General features: G+C 41.4%; 1 protein-coding gene across 3 annotated transcripts in view; it reads left to right on the top strand.

Annotated features, from left to right (window-relative positions):
* Positions 1 to 24,072, top strand: part of DRC11 (dynein regulatory complex subunit 11) — a 158,623-nt gene that overhangs the window by 37,931 nt on the left and 96,620 nt on the right. For all 3 annotated transcript variants that reach the window (XM_075829612.1, XM_075829611.1, XM_075829610.1), the window contains exons 4-5: positions 3,648 to 3,839; positions 4,533 to 4,604. In XM_075829612.1, the coding sequence (XP_075685727.1) occupies positions 3,648 to 3,839; positions 4,533 to 4,604 (264 nt within the window). The remainder of the gene's footprint in view (positions 1 to 3,647; positions 3,840 to 4,532; positions 4,605 to 24,072) is intronic.

The following is a 24,072-nucleotide window of genomic DNA, read 5'->3' as shown; positions in this document are numbered from 1 at the left end:
GCAGGAGTGATGTCACGGGAAGAGGTATATAATTGGGTGTCATCAGTGTAGAGATGGTACTAGAAGTCAAATCTGCTGATAGTTTGTCCAATAGGGGCTGTGTAGAGGAGAGGAACTAGGACTGATCCCTGGGGAACTCCAAGAGGAAGAGAAAAAGTGGAACCAGCAAATGATGCAATGAACGAGCGGTCATAGAGGTAGGAAGAAAACCAAGAGAGAGTAGTATCCTTAAAGGCTTTGTACACATTTGAAATATATATTTTTTTCTTTTTCAATAAAAATGTTTATCAGTGTGTTTGGTGAACTTTCTAAAGAATTTTTACTTTTTTAGATACAGCTGCTTTGTATCCTTTATACAGAGCAGCTATATCTTGCACTGAAACCTGTATCCGTCAGGTCAGCAGGACTGATGGGTTCAGTGATAGTGGGTCCTGCGTGTCTTTGACACCCAGGATCGAACTGTTACCGATCACATCTAAGTTAATAAATTAGATGTGATTGATTACAGGTGGATCTTTCGTGTCAGAGACACGCAGGACCTGCATTCACTAAACCCGCCATTCCCGCTGACATGACGGATTCAGGTCAGCGGGTCCTGCATGTCTCTGACACCCAGGATCGAACTGATACCGATCACATCTAAGTTCATAAATTAGATGTGATTGATTACAGGTGGATCTTGCGTGTCAGATACACGCAGGACCTGCATTCACTAAACCCGCCAGTCCCGCTGACATGACGGATTCAGGTTTCAGAGCAAGATACAGCTGATCTGTATACAGGATACAAAGCAGCTGTATCTCAAAAAGTTTAAATAATTTTTAATAAAAAATACTTAGAAAGTTGCACCAAACACACTGATAGACATTTTATTTAAAAAAAAATATATATATATATTTCAAAGGTGTACATAGGTCAATAGAGCAAAGTTTATTTGGAAATAGTTGGTGGTCCACATTGTAAATAATGCACAGAGAGTAGTTTTTGTTATATTTAGCTGTCAGGAGATCATTTGGGACTTTAGTAAGAGCAGTTTCTGTAGAGTGTAAAGTGCGGAGGATCAAGAAGAGAATTAGCAGAGGCATAGTGTATTAGGTGAGAGTATACCAAGCATTCCAGGAGTTTAGAGATGAAGGGGGGATTAGAGACAGGTAGTTGGCAGCGCAGGATGGGTCAAGAGATGTTTTTTTCAGTAATTGGATTATTACAGGATGTTTAAAAGAGAGAGGTTAAATATTTTATTTAGATGAGTAGTGACAGCCGGGGAGAGGGACTGGACGAGGTGTGAGGAAAAAGGAGTGTGTTGTGTCGTGTTCATTTGCATATAATGCATTATGCTTTATTCCCCCCACCTCCCGATTGCTATATTGGGGGTAGTATTGTGTGTTGTACGGAGTTGCCATTGCTAATTATTATTGGCTTTCAAAATGTAAATGTATGCGCCAGTTTCAAACTTTTCCCAATAATTGCTGTCAAAAGTTCAATTTAGCAGTCAGAGGAACAGTGTGTCGACTAATGCTAAAGAATTGGAAGCTAACCACGAAACTCCCCCCCCCCCCCCCCGCCTCATTTGTGCCACTGCTTGCATTTATTTTGGCCATTGGGTAGTATGTATTGAGCACAATATGCCAAATGTGCACGTCAAAAATGTATGGAGACATCTTTTCAAAGAAACAGGGGGACATTTATCAACAGTATATGATTTATCAAAGCAACATTTTTAGTTTTGTTCTGTTTTATTACTGCTACATGTAAAAACCACATGTTTTTAAAAAAAAACGCATTGGTAAATAATGCAATCCATACATTCCCATACACTCTCTGGGCACGGTGGTAAAATACTACAGTGGTAAAACCATTACCAAATACAAAATATAAGTGCAGCTTCCTAGAGCGGATTTCCTCAGCGGGACCAGCTCTAGTAGTAGTTTTAGAAATTTAGCATTTAAGAACTCTAGGGGCCAATTAATGACGGTATATAGGGAGGACGCCTAATATGTAATTCTCATATTTCCTGTCCGTAATCACTGCAGGAAGAGAGGGGTGAGGTTGTTACATATCTAATCACTTTACAAGTTGCGGTAATTTCTCAGGCAGTGAAGGGGTTAAGAGGTGTTATGGAGGACGACTCTACAGGTCAGGGATCCTCCTTGTGAAGATTTGCATAGCTGTACAACAGGCCGCTCATCAATCCTCTCTTTTCTTTCAGGAACACCTCATACCAAGTACTCCCCTGGCACATTGCAGGAAATATCAGTTTGATCCCTGATCTTTCAGTTCCTAGACATAATTTAGTGTCGGTTTGTTTAAATAGTTAAGCTCTTTTATTTTGGGAGGAGATGAATAATAGAAGATAAAAAAACCTGGAAAGATTAATAAAGCAGCATTATTTCAATTCCCCAAATATATTCCCCACATATATACAGTAGAGATATATCATAGGGGTGTGTGCAGACACAGACCACACTAATATAAATGCACACAGCAAGGGATTTCATGCTATCACTGTTAGGAGTGCACAGCTCTAATAAAAAATAGAACAGCAACAAATTACGATACACAAGCGCCAGATAAAATTCTAAAACAATGATGTAATCACGATGTGGGACAATAAGGGCTCTTATATCCGACACCTAAACTGCAGGTGAAAAATGATGAAAACCCGATGTACACGAGTGACATCACTATGACTGTACAAAGTCCAACAAAGGACAAAAAACATCCGAAAACTGTATCATTTTTCTAAATCATGAACAATAAGCTTCTTGGCCCTTCTAGTGCAAAAGAGAACAGATATTCTATAAATGACTTGTTAAAGTGGGAAACACTGATTTGACAAGATTTAGCATTAGGACCCAAGACCAGCAAGTTACGGGTCTGCCTGGGTGTGATAATGGGAGAGTCTACAAATGGACATGAACCGTAATACTCAAACCCATCCACACATGGATAACCTATAATCTGTACGCAGGAATTTGCCCATGTGGAACTAGAAATAGGGAAAGTGTTCTTAAGAAATGTACTAAGAAAGGAGATGTATTTTATTACCCAAATTTATGAAAGTAATATAAAATATATAAGACTCACAGGACCTCAGACACTTCAGAAAATAACAGATTTTATTGTTTCCTTTTCTTTTTCTATTAATGTACATTTTTGGAGCCTTTTATTATAAACATTTCCAGAACATTTAATTTAAAATATCACTTTTTTTTTTTTTGGGTAAAATCTTTTTATTGATTTTCTACAAAACCAAAACACATAGTACATATTCACAGTGTATATACTTTGTCTAGATATAGTACAAAGATCACACAACAGTAGGTGTGCGTATCTAAACAAAATATATATCAGTGTTACACTTTTTAAAGGACTTATTAAAATCTAGGTTTTAAAAAAAAAAAAAAATATATATATATACAATATATTAGGATGTTTTGCTATATTCCCACCTCATTTATAGTATGTAAAATAGAGACAGCTTTTCATTTGCCATTATATTAATTACAATGTAATATTCACAGGCCTATGCATCATTAATGAGATTATAACACACTATATTAACCTAATTGACCATTAGGTTGATACTACTTTAAAAATAACCTCCTTTATCACCGGCATGACTACTTTCCTCTCTCGCATGACAGGTAAAGTCTTTGAAGCCAATGTCACTAGATGAGGCAGTCCGTGTGATCCAGGTGTCTGAGAGAGCAAGACAGGGGCGGCTGAGAGCCAAGTTCATGAGGGAGATCCATCTTGAAGAAAAAAGAGAAAGAATGGCCAAACTCCAGGGAGAGAAAGTTCTGGATCCAGACCTGGCTGCACAGCGTATCCAGAAGGTATGACAATTTCATGCGGTCTTATGGGTTTCTTGCTATTTACTATGCTAGTGGTTCTCAAACTAAGTGCCTAGTTAGTACACGAATGCTGTCTGTAAAAAAGCAGAGACTTATTGCAAAGCATCAGCTGTAGAGCCAGTGGTGTAGTACATCAAGGCCCATGGCTTGGTTCGACTTGTCTTAGAATGTCACTATAAGAACCTTTTCATAGCTCGTCTCCTGAGTGTCTGCATTAGGAGTCTGATCTGAAGATTGATGGTACATAAGTAGTGTTAAGAATTGACTTCCCATGTGTTAAAATGGCACTGACCCTAAACCAACCTTTATCTGCCATTACCTATTTTCATCTTGGATACACTAAAACATTGTCAAGTAAGAGAACACTATACCATATATAATCCAGATTAAAAAAAATTTAAAGGGCTAAAACTATGGTTAAGTAAGGAAAAAGTGGTATTTCCATTTCCCACAGTAGTAACATTATTTACATTTGGAATATTCTGACTTTTCTATGATTTAAGTAATGTGAAAGGTTCACAAAGTTGTAGCCTGAAGCCAATTTCCAGTTTATTTACTGCCCATTCACTCCACACTCCCTTCCTGTACGCTTTTCTACTTCCCCAATTGCTCTGCAGCTCAGGAAGCTGTTTCCATTGCGGCCATATCTTTATTGATTTTTCATTCACACCATAGGTCTGGCGAGGCTATATTCAAAGGAAGAAAACCAAGCAGCAAAGAGAAGAGGAAATGATCTTCCTGGGCATGGTAGGTTTTCCAGAGGACACATTTCTCCTGGGCAACATTATGTTTAGAACACAAAACTAAAACCTTTTACCCATATACAGGAGGTACGGAAGATTCATGCACTGTATCCAAGAAACACAGCACCATAGCCTTAGCTGAGCATATAAGGAACATTTTCCAAATAATTTGTGTAGCTAAATTTAAAATAGGAAAACAATAAAGATAAGCACCGATCCCTTGGTTGAACTTGATGGACATGTGTCTTTTTTCAACCGTACGAACTATGTAACTATGTAATATCTGTGTACTGGGTATACTGACCATTACGGAAGAGTAGAGAAGAGCATATTGTCATCACAAGAACAAAGAGGTAGCTGCTGTAGCTGTAGCTGATAAACATAGTGAAGTATACACACAATGTTACCTATTGTCCTCTTATAAACGGCTTTAAAAGGCCTTGTTCACATATTGTGGATTCATTGTGGATTTTTGGTGTGTTTTCTGCATCACATATCCTATTCACACGTAGTGGGAAAAAAGCCAGAATGAGTGAACCCCAACCTGAATCTAATTAGAAACAGGATTGGGAAAGTACGTATCTGTGGCACATTACCTCCACTCCATACTTCCGCTTCCTTCTATACTATACTATACTTACCATACCTCCCAACTTTTAGTGAATAAGTAGAGGAATACTCTCAGTGGCGCACACAGCCATGCCTCTAACCACACCCAATTCCCGCCCAAGCACACCCAACCTCTGCCCTCACATAACATTAGTATTCTCCATCTTCTAAAAAGAATGATGGAGGTTATACCCTTAAAAACTGCATAATAATACTTTAAAACTTTTCAAACTCACATTCTGTTAGGTATGTCTTGGAAGCACTGTAGGGAAATGGGAGTAGGAGGCTACTCTGGTAGTTCCCTCCCTATCATCCAACCCTGGACCCACAAAAATCTGTTAAAATTGGTAACATAATGGAAGGGACAACAAATCTAGTTTAAGTACTTTTTTTTTAATTTAGAGGGGCTCTCCAGGCACACTCTCCTGCTCGATATGACATTGGGCATGGAGAGACGAAACTGCACACTTTGCAACCCTCTGACACCCAGAGAGTATCATGCATGGGTCCTATTAAATAGAAAAGAAGTTGTGCACAATAATAGCTAGGCTTTGCAGTTGTGTCTCTCCACGCCAGATTGGCTTTGTTATAACGTGCAGCACTGTCCTGTATATGTCATGGACAGAAATTGTGCAAGAGCTAATAATCTATAATCTGTATATTATGTGTCAATATTACAGGAGTTACATAACTTGTTGTTTTTCTCCCATAAATTATAAATTTTATGTTGCAATGTTCTTGTATCAATTTTCCCTCTGGAGAAAAGTTGTAAAAATTGTTAAACAACTTATTTTCAGAGGGAAAATTTATGTAAAAATGCTACAACATAAATGGTAGAAAAATAACTAGTCATCTAACTCCGGTACTATAGATATATAATAGGCAGTCTATAGATTGATAGCTCTCAGGAATAATCAGCTGTGGGTGGAAGTTCTCATTTGCCACTAGGGGAAGTGTGTGAGGCGCTACCTGTGTGCTAACTAATATGTGAGCTGGACTTCGTACTGTAGCTGCTCTTTATTAGAGGAAAAGGAGCCGGGAGCCATCGCGGCTGCTAATACAGACTCAGGATCTATCACGCTGCTGGGAGCTGGTTGTTTATACAGCTTGCACCATGGACACTTGGACAGGACATTCCAGAAGCACCGCAGCTGGTGGGGGTAGAATTTACTACTAGAACTCGCAGTCGGTAATAGTGCTATTCAACCTTACAAGCTCACGCTGGCAGTGAGTGAGAGGGGGCATGGTGACGGCAGTGGGGCATAGGACAGCAGAACAGCTCCTGAGATCCGGTACTGACCCCGACAAAGCACCACGACCACTTGACCATATCAATAAAGCTAATTTTTCCATGTGGCTTCAGTGAACAAACTGAGTGGAAAATAGGTAGAAACCTTCAGAATATGGTTTTATGTAGTGGCGTCCGCATGCGGCTAAAACCACGCCCACATGCATTAGCGAAGTGCCTCACAATTTTGCAGAAAATGCCCTGCAAAATCATGTGTCCTTTGGTCATTGCAAGGGAGCGTGGTCTTGGCCACATGTGGACGCCGCTAAATGGGACTGTACCCTTTTGCACTCTCCTGCTAATTAAAACTACCGGGGGCAAATAGGTGACGTGCTGGTACCAAAGGGAAACTAAAAAAAGGGAAGATAAATCATTCAAATATATACTAAAAACAAGACATGGTTCGAACATCCAACTTCCACAGTGATCTATTGCTTCTAAGCAAACATAAAAAGAATGAACATTTTGATCAAACCGTATAAGACAGCTCACTCCTGCAACCTCTTTTAGGTGGATCTCTACATTATTAGGTACAATACCGCATGGCAACCAATGCTACCACAGCACCTGCAGGGGGAGCAACCCATCAGCAGAACAGTACCCCTGCTGCCAGAATAAGCCACTTTCCTGTATAAATTTTTAGTGTATGTGAATACAGAAAAACGTTGTCAAATATCAGGGAAAAGTTACATTTTCCTTACACGGCAGTCGGCTATAGTTCACCTTTCCCTGTCTGCAAGCTCTCCGTAAATATCATTCTCCAAAAAATCCATCTGCAGGAATACAGTAAATAATAGCTGCAGCTTCTCTCTCTCTATTTCTGTAAAACTGCATGCTGTGAGAGGGGAGGAGGAGCAGAAATGGAGAGACATCTAATTGACTCAATGTGCACTATGCACAGAACTGTGGCAAGTGTGGGCAGCTGGAATTGAAACTGAAGTAAGGGCAAACATCACAACATTAATAGCCTGCCCACCCCAGAAACATGCAAGAATAGGTAGTACATTTACAGAAACCATACAAAATCATGGCAAAAGGACACAACATTTCTGGCTGCACTACATCCGATATATATCTTTTTATTTATCTTTTACAATTTTTTTTTTATTAACACTAGATACCTTTTAAATGAGTACAATTGTGCCCTCTAGCATCCTTATAAGAGTACTATAGCGAATTATATAAAGGTCTAGTCCCTGTGACTGGTCCCCTTTAAATTAGGTTATAGGAGTGGTTCTGCTAGGCAGCAGGGGTTGGTGTAATGAGCTGTTTTTGGCACACACACACTTTATTAATAGGTTTTTTAGTATCTCTGTGTCTTTCAACACCATTTTTTACTGTCTGATATGTGTGACATAAACCGAAAAGAAAAAATGATGAGCATATGCCGAAAACTAATGTCTTGCACTTAATGCAGCATCTCGGGATGTAATAGAAAGGCACTCACTGTGTGGCATTAATATAGCGTGATACATCGTCTTTACAGTGTAAAATGACAGAGTCTCGGCACTATGGTGTATAATGGCTTTGTACACACAGGGAGCTTCTTTGCAGTTGTGCAGCCAATCTGAATATATTCTATTTATATCGGCACAATCTGCCTGACAAATTAGCTGTTATGGACACTTTGCATAAATATTTATGCCTGTGTTTGCGTGGGGGCAGAACAGTTTGATTTACAGGGTAATGTTATGTTTAATGACCCACTCTCCCCTCACTGCAGAGCCAAAGCCACATATCCAAAATATAGCACTTTAGAGATAACATGCAGAGTCTGCACTGCTGGGTCCGCTTAACTGTTTATTTCCCAGAGAGCTCTGCGTGCTAGGTAAAAAAAAATAAAAAATTACCAAGAGGCTGCAATTCTGTCATCAGTTTATGAAGTGTAAAAAAATGTGAAAAATAATGTGCCGCTCAGTATAATAATATAAAGTCATTATTGGGTGCTGAACTTTTTCAGAAGTTCCCAGTGTGCTGAAAACTTTATATTTTCTGATTTTAGAACTGATGACTTTCTATATCAAGTCTGAATAATGTGTTAACAGTCTGTGATTGTGAAAACATTTGAAGAATTACAAATATTAGTTTTGCTAAACATGACAAACCCTTTCTAGATTGAAGCCAGCCTGCCAAACAGCTGATCGCAACCAGTGGCGGATTAAGTAGACCATGGGCCCTGGGCTGTTACCCAAACTTGGGCCCCCCTTCCTCACCGCCGCCCTGCCGCGCCGTAACTATTTTTAACACTACCTTTTTGGGCAAGCATTAACAGTGTTACGATTTCCCTTGTCACAGCGCGGTGTCCCTACATACTGACAGTATCACACTGTGCAGGGACACAACCTCCTGACAAGGGGAATTGTCTATCAGTCCTGGACTGCAGAAAGACTTTTTGTGAAATACAAGGATTCCTATAATAAAAATGTCAGGAGAGGTGACAGATTCTCTATAAATCTAGTGACTCACAGGTGACGACGTCTCAGATTCTAGTAGTTTTTTTCCTCTTTTCTTCTCCATCCGGTCCAGCGCTCATGACGACTTCTCCCGGCCATGACTCATTTCTGCAGAATTTGCCACTCAGACGTCTCCTCACTTTTCCAACATTTCCACACCTATAAACGAAAATAAAGTTATCATGGTGCCACATACTGTACCCCTAAATATAATAGCACCAAACACTGCGCCTGAATATAATAATACCACACACTGTAAAACACCACATACACACAGCCCCCTGTACATAGTGCCACACACAGCCCCTGTAGATATTACACACCCCCATAGATATCGCCATACACAGCCCCCTCTATATATATCACACATCCCCCCCCCATAGAGAGCGTTACACACAGCCCCCTATAGATAGTGCCAAACAGCCCCCCTGTAGAGAGCGCCACACAGCCCTCCCCCTTGTAAATAGCACCAAAAAGCCCCCCCTATAAAGAGCGCCACACACATACCACTGTGGATAGCACTACACAGCCCCCCCCTTGTATATAGTGGCACACAGCGCTCCCCCTTGTATATAGTGGCACACAGCGCTCCCCCTTGTATATAGTGGCACACAGCGCTCCCCCTTGTATATAGTGGCACACAGCGCTCCCCCTTGTATATAGTGGCACACAGCGCTCCCCCTTGTATATAGTGGCACACAGCGCTCCCCCTTGTATATAGTGGCACACAGCGCTCCCCCTTGTATATAGTGGCACACAGCGCTCCCCCTTGTATATAGTGGCACACAGCGCTCCCCCTTGTATATAGTGGCACACAGCGGTCCCCCTTGTATATAGTGGCACACAGCGCTCCCCCTTGTATATAGTGGCACACAGCGCTCCCCCTTGTATATAGTGGCACACAGCGCTCCCCCTTGTATATAGTGGCACACAGCGCTCCCCCTTGTATATAGTGGCACACAGCGCTCCCCCTTGTATATAGTGGCACACAGCGCTCCCCCTTGTATATAGTGCCACAAGGTTATGTACACATTTAAAAACTTTATATTATAATTATATATATATATATATATATATATATAAGTATGTGTGTGATTGATTGATTTCATTAAAAAATATTTTCACTTTTTGAGATACAGCTGCTTTGTATCCTGTATCCGTCAGGTCAGCAGGACTGACAGGATCAGTGACACGCAGGATCCACCTCAAATCTATCACATCTAAGATTATAATTTAGCGCAGGGCCCGTTTCACTGATCCCGTCAGTCCTGCTGACCTGACGGATACAGGATACAAAGCAGCTGTATCTCAAAAAGTGAAAATATTTTTTAATAAAACGGAATTACAGGTTGCACCAAACACACATTTTTATAAAAAAAAAAAAAAACGACGCGATTTTTGCGACGTTTTTTTCCGTAGACAATTGCTATTTTAGAATTTTTATTCATAAAGTTTGAAAATAATAGTAAAAAAATAAGCTTTTTTACGTTTCAGCTATTTTTTTTGGTAATAACAGTTTTACCCTAAAATAGACCTTTTATTTGTAATCGTCATTGTTTACCGTAAATTTTAATATATTACATGTCTATATTAGGGTAATTGGGTCAGCGCTAGCGTTACAACAATGTTTGGCGGGGGGGGGAACGTTTTTATTTTGGGGTGGGTATTTTATGCGTATTTATTATTTCTTTTTTTTTTGCACTTTACTTTACTATTTTTTTATTACTATGGTCTGTCCCCCAAAGGTCAAAGAAGACCTTTGGGGAACTTTATATATATTTTTTCTTTATTTTACACCAGGTTTTTCCACTGTAACTGGGGCTGCACAGCAGCCCCAGTTACAGGGGAAATCAGCCCTTTCATAGTGACGATTGTCACTAATAGGGCTGTGCTGGGTCTAGTTAGACCCAGCAACAGTCTGTCACTAACGGCACCCGGTGATCATGTGACCAGTCACATGATCACCGGGAGGAATAGAGACAGCGCCGCTGCTGCTGTCTCTATTCCTATACACAGCGTTCATTGAACGCTGTGTAAGAAGACATCGGAGAAGACAGAAGCAGCGAAAGCTGCTTCTATCCTCTCCTCAGGGTCCCCGGCAGTCACTGACAGCCGGAGACCCGACATTCAGCTGCCCGATCGCGCGGGCAGCAAGTTAAAACCCGAGCCGTAGAAAGTCTATGGCTCGGGTTTTAAGGACCCATCCCTGACCGCTGGCCGTAAAAATACAGCCAGCGGTCGGGAACCAGTTGGGTAGGAGGATAACTAACCTCAGCGCCGGTGACCGCCCGGCTCTTCTCTTCTCTTGCAGCTTTGGAGTAACAGAACAGCCGTCCGTCGCTGTTCTGTTACTCAATGGCGCACTTGTCAGGGAGGCGTGTCCTACCCCTTTCCCGGCCAATTCCCTGCTCCTCCCCTCCTCATCTTCGGATGTTAGCCGCGCTAGCGCGCTGAATAGGTTTGGAAGATGTGCGGTTCGGGCTGCCATGGGCCCCCTGGGAGCCTCGGGCCCCGGGCGGCCGCCCGAATCGCCCATATGATAATCCGCCACTGATCGCAACAGGTCCGGCTTCATAAAACATCAGCAATCAGTTGTTATTGCCATGGGAGGCTCCAGCCAGTCATACATATTCCCTTGCAGCAGCCGAAAGGTAATATTACATGACGGCCATTCAAATGAATGGCTGTCCATGTAATATATGGACTGACCGAGTCTGCCAGAGCCACTTTCTTCAGCTGCTCTCCACTCTGGCTTATAAAGAGGGGTACCAAGCAAGGGAACCCCCCTATAATGTCCATATGCCCAAACAGCGCATGGTGACGGGTTGTTGTGATAAGACAACTCCTTCAATATGAATTATACAATACAGTCAGTTGATATGGGTTTGTGGATGTCCGGTTTCTTCAAATTATTGTGATTTTTTATATAAATAAAAGTTTAACATTTTTCAATATACTTTCTGAATTGATTCCTCACAGTTTTCAAGATTATTGCTTGTTTTTATTTAGTAGGAACATTCATTGTTTACTTCCAGTGGTTAACCCGTTAGTGACCACCAATACGACTCTTCACGGCGCCTAGTCTAAGTCCTGCACAGGTGTCCCATGCAGTCTGGTGCGGGTGCTTGGCCGTCTGATGGCAGCCGAGCTCCTGCTCTAATGGTAGCGATCAAAGTTTCCTTCGATCGTGACCGTTTAACCCCATAGATGCCGCAGTTAATAGCGACTGCGGCATTTAAGTGGTTTACAGAGGGAGGGGGCTACCTCATTCACCCATCGGTGTCCCGCAAATGCAGGCCTTAGAGTTGGTTGCCATGGCAGCTGGGGGTCTGACAAAGGCATGGCCGCATAAATTGCCTGTCAGTTTTACAGTTTTACTAAGTATACCAAAGCATTATATAAGCAATCACAAAATCGCATAGTAAGCTTCCCTAGTGGGACTAAAAAAATAAGCAACCAATATTAATTAAAAATTGCTAATAAAGGACAGTAAAAAAAAAAAAAAGTGTAAGAAATAAAAATACACATATATGATATTGCCGTAATGATCCGAAAATAAAGTTAACATGTAATTTAAACTGCATGGTAATTGCCGAAAAGAAACCCACAAAAAACAAAGGTGGAATTGCTATTTTTTCCATTCCTCCCCCAAAAAAGTAATAATAAAAGTTAACCAATAAATTCCATGTATCCCAAAATAGTACCAATGAAAACTATACCTTGTCCCGCAACAAAACAAGCCCTCACATGATATCGACAGAAATATACAAAATACTAAATAATTTTAGTTGAAAAGTGTTTTTATTGTGCAAAAGTAGTAAAACATAAAAAACCTCTACATAAGTGGTATCGCCATAATCATACCAACCCATAAAATAAAGTTAACATGTTATTTACACCGCACGGTAAATGGCGTAAATTTAAAATGTATAGAACAATGGCGAAATTGATGGGTTTTTTTCTATCGCCCCAAAAAAAGTTATTAAAAGTTCATCAAAAATGATATGTGCCCCAAAATGATGTCATTGAAAAATAAAACTTATCCTGCAAAAAATAAGTCCTCGTACAGCTATGTCGACAGAAGAATAAAAAAGTTATAGCTCTTTGCTTAGTCATTAAGTCCTAAAATAGGCTGGTCACTAAGGGGCTAATATTCTGTCCATGGTCATCTGATGGACACACAGGTGTACGGCTTGTTAGGCCACCATTGCACCACAATTGATTTAAATGGTGATGGATCCGGTGCAAATGGCTTCTGTTTGTTCCCGTTGTGTAAGGGTTCCGTCGTTTTGACGAGAGGAATAACGCAGTCGACTACGGTATTGATTCCATCAAAATGACAGAACCCTAAAACAACGGTGACAAACGGAAACCATTTGTACCGGATCCGTCACCATTGAAATCAATGGTGATGCAAACGGAAACCTATGGTTTCCGTTTGTTTCAGTCAGGGTTTCGTTCATGGGTTCCCCTGACGGAAAGCTCGGATGGAACGCCTGAACCTAGTACATGTGAACGAAGCCTAACATCTAAGTCTTCTGGTCACCCAGTCATCGGCACTCACACATGAACACATATTCTTCCCTGCTTTTTCCTCTCTCCCCCGTCTCTCTGTGTCAGTCATTTTTATGTCGTTTTCTTCCATAGTCACACATCTGTGCTCTCTGTGTATACTTGACTTAGTACACAAGGAAAGGGCACTCCCACACTGAGACAGGTTCACCCACATGACAGCCCACATGCCCATGTCAGAAAATAGCTACACAACATAGTAAGAATGCCATTTTAGATAGAAATGATGCTACATTAAAATGTCAGTAGTAGAACTCCAAAAATATATATTACCATGAAGACCAGTGTTTAGCATTATTATTCCGTTCAAAAGCTGTTAGAAGAGAAGGGTCTGGGGCTAAAACCAATCACATGGTACAACATTTTCTCCTGTCTAACGCACAGGAACACCTACGTAATCTCAGTATACACTTTAGCGCTGGGGGATGTATGCAGAGCTTCACTCCAATAACCCACTTATTATCTGAGAAAACTGGAGACATAAACTATACATTCTCTGCTCCATTGTGTCTCCTAAGACTTGCCGGGGAATTCAGCGGCAGCAATATTTGTCCTGTTAGCAGAAAAAGTCTTTGCTGACTATCCATTTTACGTGCTCAAGTATAGAAATTGTGACTAAACTTCTGTATAACTAATTTGTATCAATAATACATAAAATTTTTACTATTCATACTTCCCATTATGCAACCTATTTTGTAACAATAAAGCTGTACCTTGTAGACCCAGCATGGGCGTAATTATAAAACTAATAGTCGTAGCTGCTGCTATGGGGCCCAGAGGATAAGGGGCCCCTCCGGTACAGGAACTTTTCTCCTTTTTGTCGAGAAAACAATATGGTGGAGGCTTTCTGCTATCTAGCTCTAATGTGTGGTTTCTCTACTTTAGCTAAGTTCATCTCTATGACGCTACTATTCATACCTCCGTGGGGTGTCACCGTGGCGCCTTTGTGTGAATAACTCCGTATTACGACATGCAACAGAGATTGTCACAATCTTTTTTTTTTTTCTCATGAATTCCATATGAATCTGTGTGAAAAAAAACATGTGCTTTAATGGGTATCTATATAATTTATGTCTTATTATTTATATTGTTTGACCCAGTTACTTGCTAACACTCTCATTTTAATAGTTCTTTTTGCAGGATTGAGAATATGCATAATATGTAATAGTTTCAGGAAAGTGGCTGTATTTTTTCCATTAAAGAAAGGGGGGATTCACACGAGCGTGTATTCGGTCCGTGCGGCCCGCGTGGTTTTCACGCGGCACGCATGGACCAATACAAGTCTATGGGGCAGTACAAACAGTCCGTGATTTTTGCGCAGCGTTTGTCTGCTGCGCAAAAAGCGCGACAGGTTCAATAACTCTGCGTATTTCACGCATCACGCACCCATTGAAGTCAATGGGTGCGTGAAAACCACGCAGGTTGCACGGAAGCACTTCCGTGCGAACCGACTGAAACAGCGCACCAGCTGTCAAAAGGATGAATGTACAAGACATCCTAACCAAAAACCTCGCACCAAAGAAATGGCATGTAATGGGGTCCCCTATAGCAATAGAACCTAAAAACGAACCAAATGGGACATATCCCTAAAGAGAATATTGTACTCAATATAAAAAGCACAAAAAATATCTTTATTAAATATAATGACAAAATAACACAATAATAGAAAAAGAGAAATAATACAGCATATACGGAGACATATACAGCAGGGTCAGATAGAAAAGACCATGACCAACAGAATCAACCATATACTAATGATCACTCACACGCTCAAATAATATCCAATAATAACACAGGCCCAGGGGCGTGTAATATAAATCCCACATGTAGCAAAAGCAATGCAAAGGTGGCCTGTATAATACCAAAGCCTATACAAAATAGGGAAGGGCAGAATAACATATGGCAGCATACATATAATGATAAAGCGTCAAAGCCAGCACAAAAAAGGTGCAGCTAAATGGATGTGCATAAAATAATGCATTTAAGGACAGCACAGTATAGCTAAATAGATATACGTATACTGCTAGGTAGAAATCAGCACAAGAAAAGAGTGTAGCTGTTGACGTATATCAAAAGATAATGTAGCTCAGATAGCCATAGAAAAATGCAGCTGCCATAGTTGAACAGTATAGCCCAAAAGTCAATACAAGTTTAGCAAAAGCACATACACATACCCTGAGACATGTTGAGAGAGCGTGGAGGATCAGAAGATCTGGGTGAACAAACGCCTCGACGCGCGTTTCGCCCGATAGACCGGCTTCGTCAGGAGGCTAATTTAAAATGGTACTCCAGGGTTATAAATAGAGAACATAAAATTAGGCTCACCTGTGATGAAAGGCGACGTAGGCCACATCCGGGAGTGCCGCTTAGCGTCCTACGTCGCTATGGTGATTTTTCACCATGCGGCGTCTTCTCCATCTGACGCGCGGCGCGTCCCGTGATGTGGGCGTCACTGGGCGTGTGTTCCGAGTGCCGATTTGCGCTCATCACAGGTGAGCCTAATTTTATGTTCTCTATTTATAACCCTGGAGTACCATTTTAAATTAGCCTCCTGACGAAGCCGGTCTATCGGGCGAACCGCGCGTCGAGGCGTTTGTTCACCCAGATCTTCTGATCCTCCACGCTCTCTCAACATGTCTCAGGGTATGTGTATGTGCTTTTGCTAAACTTATATTGACTTTTGGGCTATACTGTTCAACTATGGCAGCTGCATTTTTCTATGGCTATCTGAGCTACATTATCTTTTGATATACGTCAACAGCTACACTCTTTTCTTGTGCTGATTTCTACCTAGCAGTATACGTATATCTATTTAGCTATACTGTGCTGTCCTTAAATGCATTATTTTATGCACATCCATTTAGCTGCACCTTTTTTGTGCTGGCTTTGACGCTTTATCATTATATGTATGCTGCCATATGTTATTCTGCCCTTCCCTATTTTGTATAGGCTTTGGTATTATACAGGCCACCTTTGCATTGCTTTTGCTACATGTGGGATTTATATTACACGCCCCTGGGCCTGTGTTATTATTGGATATTATTTGAGCGTGTGAGTGATCATTAGTATATGGTTGATTCTGTTGGTCATGGTCTTTTCTATCTGACCCTGCTGTATATGTCTCCGTATATGCTGTATTATTTCTCTTTTTCTATTATTGTGTTATTTTGTCATTATATTTAATAAAGATATTTTTTGTGCTTTTTATATTGAGTACAATATTCTCTTTAGGGATATGTCCCATTTGGTTCGTTTTTAGGTTCTAAAAGGATGAATGTAAACAGAAAAGCACCACGTGCTTTTCTGTTTCCGAACATCCAAACGGAGTGTCTTTGCGATGAGCGAAGCCGGACAAGCGAACCGAACTTCACCGGGTTCAGCCGAACTCGTTTTGGCCGAACCCGGCAAAAAAATTATCGGTACGCGACGTCAGGAGATAGTCACTGTCCATGGTGCTGAAAGAGTTAAACTGTTTCAGCACCATGGACAGTGACTTCCGATCCCAATATACATGAACCTGTAGAAAAAAAACGAAGTTCTGACTTACCGATAACTCCCGGCGTCTTCCTCCAGTCTGACCTCCCGGGATGACAATTCAGTTCAAGTGACAGCTCCAGCCAATCACAGGCCAAGCACAGGCTGCAGCGGTCACATGGACTGGCGCGTCATCCAGGGAGGTGGGGCCCGATGTCGAGAGGCGCGTCACCAAGGACGCGTCACCAAGGACGCGTCACCAAGGCAACGGCCGGGAAGTTCTCGGTAAGTACGAACTTTTTCTTTTTTTTCAACAGGTTTTTCGATATTGTGTTCGGCATTCACTGTCGAGGGTGCTGAAAGAGTTAGCTCTCTCAGCACCTTGGACAGTGACGGGCAACGACTAGCCTCATCTCTATGATGGTGGCTGTGCGAAAATCACGCAGCCGCGCATCATACACGGATGACACACGCAGCTGTCAAATGTTTTTTGCGCGCGCAAAACGCTGCGTTGATTGCGCGCGCAAAAACGCAACGTCTGTCTGTATTTGCCCAAACACCCACAGAAAAAAAAAATGTGCCTCCCCCATTAGTAATTGTGATATAAAAATAGTGAGGTAAAAAAAATTACTGAGCGCTTTATTCATATATTTTCAACCTCCATTCAGTTTGTCCTTAATACCACGTGACCTCCGATCTGACTCTCGAAATCCCACAGCGTCTGTTTCTCTATTCCTAGGAGACTGACATTGAGCCATCTCAACATTTTCTTCTGGTGGTGCTTCTTTAAACAGTACACAAACCCTTTAATTGACATGACCAATAATAACTATTCATGTTATATATATATATATAGAATATTCAATGGCCTCGCAAAATAAAATTCTATGTATGGATGTTTTTCACATACACTGCACATGTTTCATGTAAATAAGCCTCAAGAACTGACAGGCGTAAATGATATATACTATGGCACCAGGCCACACCATGCTCCCCATTGTAAGCACTGTGTACACTTGCTTTAATTACACAGATCTGCCTGGTGATGGACATTACTGCAGCAGTCAAATTATCTCTCGCTGAGGCCCTAAAGGGGTCTATGCTGCTGTTGATAAACTAGAACACTGCTAATCTGTAGAGCTTCCCGATTGCTAATTATTTATGGGATGACAAGAAGGAGGGTGATAAAAATGTCGAATATTAACATATCCCGCTTCCCTTCTGGCTTCCTTGGAGATACCTGAGCTACATTCTTGTGCAAATCATACAGATCCGAAACGTGTTATTTTCATACCTATTTTTATATAGTCATTTATGTTTGCGTCCCATGCCGCACCGATGAAGAAATGCATGAGATTATATGCAGTAATAGCAATAGGAAGCATACTCTGCATCACAGTGAGGGGGAATATCTGCTACCCAACTGACCGGCAGCTTAATAACTTTTGGCTGAGTCTTTATATTTTTAAAGCTAAGCTCTTTGAAGAGTGGCCGCAGTGTAATGTGTGCTTTGGAGCAGAAATGAGGATAAACGCATAATAGAATCTTTCATAACCCTTATTTTCTATATTTTTACTGACTTTTTCTTCCTCGTCTTATGTTAGTCCCACACACTGCTCCATTATGACACAGCCCTGAAGGTTTTAACGATGGCTCATCTTTGCCGAAGTTACTTTATTAATGAAGTCTCTGCGGGTGCATTAATCGCTTGGCTTTCACAGCTAATGGGCTCCCTCTCGCCCCGACATTCCCTTCACCCCACTGCTTGTGCTGATATGTCCTTCCATAACTGCCTTCCCCTGTTTAATGTTCTCTGCCGGCGCCCAGCACGCACATTGAGCAGCTGTTCTGGGTCATTAGCCGGAGGATGCAAGAATTGAAGTGGGCCTGCACTTTGGAGAACGTCCATTAACATGCACCCAGCATCAGCACACGCACACACCCCCGCCGCCACCATCACACCAGCTATCGCACATGACAGTGGGGAGGCATGATGTATGGCAAGGCACATCCACATACGTTTACTTAATGCACCAGTCCAATTCCTTTCAGTGCACAAATATTTTTCTTTACAAATTGCCTTCCTGGTCACTTTATCATTCCTTTAAAGAATCTCTCTCTAGAGTCCTTCTCTATTTGTCTGCAACAAACCCATGAATTGCGTCATGCTGGATTATTTGCTAGCTGCTAGCCCACATACAAAAAGACGTTCCCAAACCTGAAAGACTAATCTAATTTAATATGAATAGGAATGAAAAATGTGTGAACCATTTGTTGTTGTGTTGAGATTAGAGATTTTATATTTAATAGAACTTAGTGGAGAAATAGAAACATGCTTAGTCCAGCTATTTGCGTGCCAGCATAGGCTTGTGGGGTGGAAGTATATGTATTCATGCGGGCGTCTGCCTAGTATATTCAATAACAAAACACAATTTATTCGACATGATTCATGCTAAAACAAAGTTAGAAGCCAAACAAAGTACATCATTTAAAGGGAAAGTGTCACGAAAAAATTCTTTTTATATATAATATTGCTTTTAGTATGGTATTAAAATTAATTTTATTTATTTGTGTTCTTGTGTTGTACTTTTTTCTCTTTTCTTACTTTTACTTCTCTATGGGGCTGCCATTTTTTTTTTCATCTCTGTATGTGTCGATTAACGACACATACAGAGATGGAATACGGCACATACATCCCCATAGAGAATGCGAACGGGAGCCGTTCCATTTACTATAGCGTACGCCGTCTGTGTGGGAACGGCGCATGCGCCGCTCCCACACAGACCAAAAGGAAGGTCTTTGGTAGAGCGACATCCGGCGCCATTTTCATGTGGACCGGAAGCCGCGGCCGGACAGTAAGATGACGACTTCCAGATGCGGCTTCCGCCCATATGTTCAAGGCAGTGAAGATGCAAGGTGTAGGAGCGGAGGCGGCAGCGGCGGCAGGAGCAGGTAATTTATGTTCGTGTATGTGATGTGTGTATTATGTTCGTGTATGTTTGTGTTAAACTGTCTGATTACCACTGTATCTAATCCTCCTACACTGTGCATTTGCTCAGAAAATGTGTAGGAGGTTTGAAGATTCAACCCCCTCCTTCTCCTGGCACTAGCCAGGATAAGGGAGGGGGGATTGTGTGAGGACACAAGAGCGAGTGTGTCTACTCCACATTTGCAGCATAAAGCAATGAGGTTGCTTTACCACATTGCCAATGCTGCAATTTTCGGGAATTGCTCCCTCTAGTGACCAGCACGTGGAAATGTTATAAATTAGAATCTAATTTATAATATTTCCTGACTTGTGAAAAAATTAAAACAATGTGTAATCAAAAAAAATAATTTCTAGCGACATTCCCTTTAATGTACATCTGTTGATCAGACTCCCCCAAAAAAGGGCTAGAGGAATAGGATAAAAAAAGAGTAGTACTGTCCCTCTAAAACAGGGTCACGTAGTAGATATGAAGTTACATTGTGGACCACAGTTTTGTGAAATCTTCAAAATGCAAATGAGGCTTCGCTTTCACAATTTATAATATATGACCTACGTACAATATAATGGCCAGAGAAAAACGGTTGTGTAAGGCTGTAATGAAGACGTCTGGTGCCGAGGTAGGAATATGGATATACCAGGGCACCAAAGAGGCAGACTGCTTATATGGCGTGCATCGCCAGCAATTTACTTTACTGCTATTTAACATAGGCATACAATTCCAAGTACACCCCATGCTTCTCAGTATTCAAGACATATCCAGCCAGAGCACAACTAAACTAAGGACCCACAATAATTCCTGCATTAGCGCTCTTTCATAATTTCAGGTAATGTAAGTGACCTGATGTCAATGCCATAGTCTATAAGCGCACAGTGACGTGCTCAGTAAGTGGCAGATTTTTACTTACATACGTCTACTGTCTGAGTTTATCATAATGTAATTATGGTAGAAGAAGTGACTTCTTGTACTGGAAATGATTACGAATGTTACCATAAATACAAATGTTAGAGGCCGGCGCAGATGTTATGATGGAGAGATAGAGGGAGAGATAGAGAAAGAGAAAAAGGCAGGTAAAGGTTACATGCAGGTGGGGGACAGGGTAAACGCATGCATACTGAGTATCGAGGCACACAGTCATATCATCTATATACTGGCTCCAATTCTTTTCTGAAGTGAACACTTTAAACAAGCGTTGAGGAGGCAAAGTAAATGCAGAGCAGAGCATTGTTTCTGCAGTGTTAGGCTATGCTCACGCTTTTACACTACTTGAATTTTTTTTGTTACAAATGTTCACACTGCCATTCAGGCTTCTGTTCAGAGCCGCTGTAGACAGTTTATATCACTTTTGTTAGCAATAATAGCGCATAGGGACCCCAGTATAAAAGGGCGTAACAATATAGAGCTGACCCTCCCCCCATTGAGCAGATTTCTCTCGAGATCAGACCTTGATAAAAATATTATTTACTCCCTGTTCCTCTTCTCTACTCCGCAGGGGGCCCACCCTGGATTCCCCCCAGGCTGCCACATTAGACCCCGGCGAAGGACTGCGGTGTAGCGCATACAAGGTCCTGACATCGGGCAGCATCAGGACATTATATGCGATTCTGCATTTAACGTCTGCTGGACATTGTGTGCTGCGTCACATACAACGTCCTGACACTGCCCAGCTTAAACGAGTTGTCCGAGCACGTGACCGTTTTCTTACTGATGACCTATCCACAGTTCTTCAGCAGGGGCACAATGCAGTGTGTGGAGTCATCTGCTTCCAGCACCGAACACTGCAGACAGTGCATAACATCCAGTGCCCGGAGCAGCTGAATGGTGCGGAGTCCGGGTGTCGGACCCCCACTGATCATACACTCATGACCTACCCTGTGAATAGGTCAATATTATGAAAAACTGTCCCGTGCCCCGGACAACCTGTTTAAGAACCTTGTTTGCTAGGCAGCGCGGACCCTTGCTGGGGACTGATTTGTCAACTTGGGGGGGGGGGGGGGGATCCAGTGCAGGCCTCCTTTCCCTCCGTACCTATTCACAGTTACACCCACTGGGACCACGATCTATATACCACTGTCAGTATAATTCATTGGGGGCTGCCAGACGCAAATGTTAACATAGTCTTTTAAGCACTGTTCACACTTAGTATCTTGATACAATTTTTATATGTTGTAGCCAAAACTGGGAATGGATTAAAAACACAACAGAAGTATAAAGCTACATTCACATGATGTGTATTTTGCTGCGGAAAATACACACTGCAAAACCACAGGAAACCGCAAGAAATTTGCAGGAAAAAACTCACCTGAAGGTGCATTTTTTTATGCGTTTTTCAGGACGGTTTTTACATTTTGCTGCGTAAATGCGTTTCATGCTGGGGGTTTTTCTGCTTATTTCTCCAGAACTAGAAAGATAGAATTTGCACGCGGAATTGCGAGATAAATTGACATGCTGCGGTTCCGAAAATACGCACCGCGGGTCAATTTACGCGCTGGAAAATACTGCAGCATGTACATGAGATTCCCTGGAATATCATTGCCTATGCTGGAACTGTATTACGCTGTGGTTTTGCGGCACACAAATACGCACGGCAATACCGCACGTAATACGCTTCGTGTGCATTGACCCTAAAGTTATTTTCACATGCGGCGATAATGGTACTGCAGATAGTTTAGCCATGTGTTCACAATTAGAGTTTTGTCGCAATTACAGTGCCGGATTTGAGTGGAAACAGTACTTACCAGATTTTACTAGAACTATAAATGGGAATGATTTCTATACAAAACCGAAAATGCAGACAAGAAACGTAAATACACGGGTTTATGTTGTGTTTTTTGTGGACATTTTGTAGTGCTGATCCCTGCCACACCATTACCGTCGTACGTTAATGTACCCATAAAGAGCTTTTTTTTTTTAATTTAATTTATTTCTATTGACATAAATATTAGCTGAAACACCAGTATCTCGGCAGCTGTGTCCGGAGGAGAGTAAATGTTTGCCTACCTTATCGTAGCCAAGAAAGATCATATATTTAATATTAACATTTCTGGAATGGCTTTTTGCTGAGAACAACATTCAGAAGCAGTAACTGAAGTCGATTAAGGGGGGGGGGGGAAATTGTTGGAAAGCGTGTTAAGCTATTGTTAACATATTTATCAGACATCAGCATCCGCCATCAGCATGCCGCAATATGGGATAAATCAATGCGCATGCATATGTAATAGACAAGTCTAAACACAGATGTCTCTTATACAGGAGAAATAAAATGCAGGTAGTTGCAGATCTGCTGTGTACTTAATAGATGTAAGGAAACAATCTCAGGCAGAAAGACAGAAATCATTTTCTGATGTAGAGCTGTAACATGTTCCACAAGACAAGCTGTCATCAGCTTCTCAGTGCCGTCCTTGTTGTGGCATAACATTTCATCCAGGAAGCCATTCAGCCTTTTTCTGGAGTTATTCTTCAATCAATCACTGACTTTATCGTTCAATTTCTGTTACTTATTAGATGATAGAAAAATCCAAAATGTGTTCAAATTAATTCTGCAAGATACGTCCCAAACACAACAAGCATGCCATTTTGAGTAGATATCCCAGAATATATTGCCATCAATTTAACTGTTAAAAGGATTCCATACGCTTATAGTATGGGTACTATTATTTAGTCAATAGAGCTCAGATAACAGAGCCTCCTATTTGAAATATTGACTAGAGAGTTCAGAGTCTATAAGGAATAATAATTTAAAGGGCCCATCTGAGGGCAACATGAGTTAGTGACAGGGCACAAAGCAAATGCGGTAAGGTTATTTTAAAACAAACAATATCCAACTGTATTCTATAGGTTGCGGCTCGTGTAATTTGGCTAACTCAAGGTGGCCAGTTCTGATAGGACAGCAAGATCTTAGTGATAGGTTCCCTTTAAGCACTGAGCATGGGTGTAACTACATCTGCTATGGGGCCCAGAGGTTGAGAGGGCCCACTCAGGTACAAGAACAGTGTTCCTTTTTGTGGGAAATAACAAGTATTTATTTACTCTAGTACTACTTTGTGAGTTCTCTAATATATGGCGGTATTATTCATACCTTTAATTAGT

Source organism: Rhinoderma darwinii, chromosome 6 (assembly GCF_050947455.1).
Source record: "Rhinoderma darwinii isolate aRhiDar2 chromosome 6, aRhiDar2.hap1, whole genome shotgun sequence".
Lineage (NCBI taxonomy): Eukaryota > Metazoa > Chordata > Amphibia > Anura > Rhinodermatidae > Rhinoderma > Rhinoderma darwinii.
Note: the sequence above shows the minus strand (reverse complement) of the source record. Positions and strands in the feature narration are given on the sequence as shown.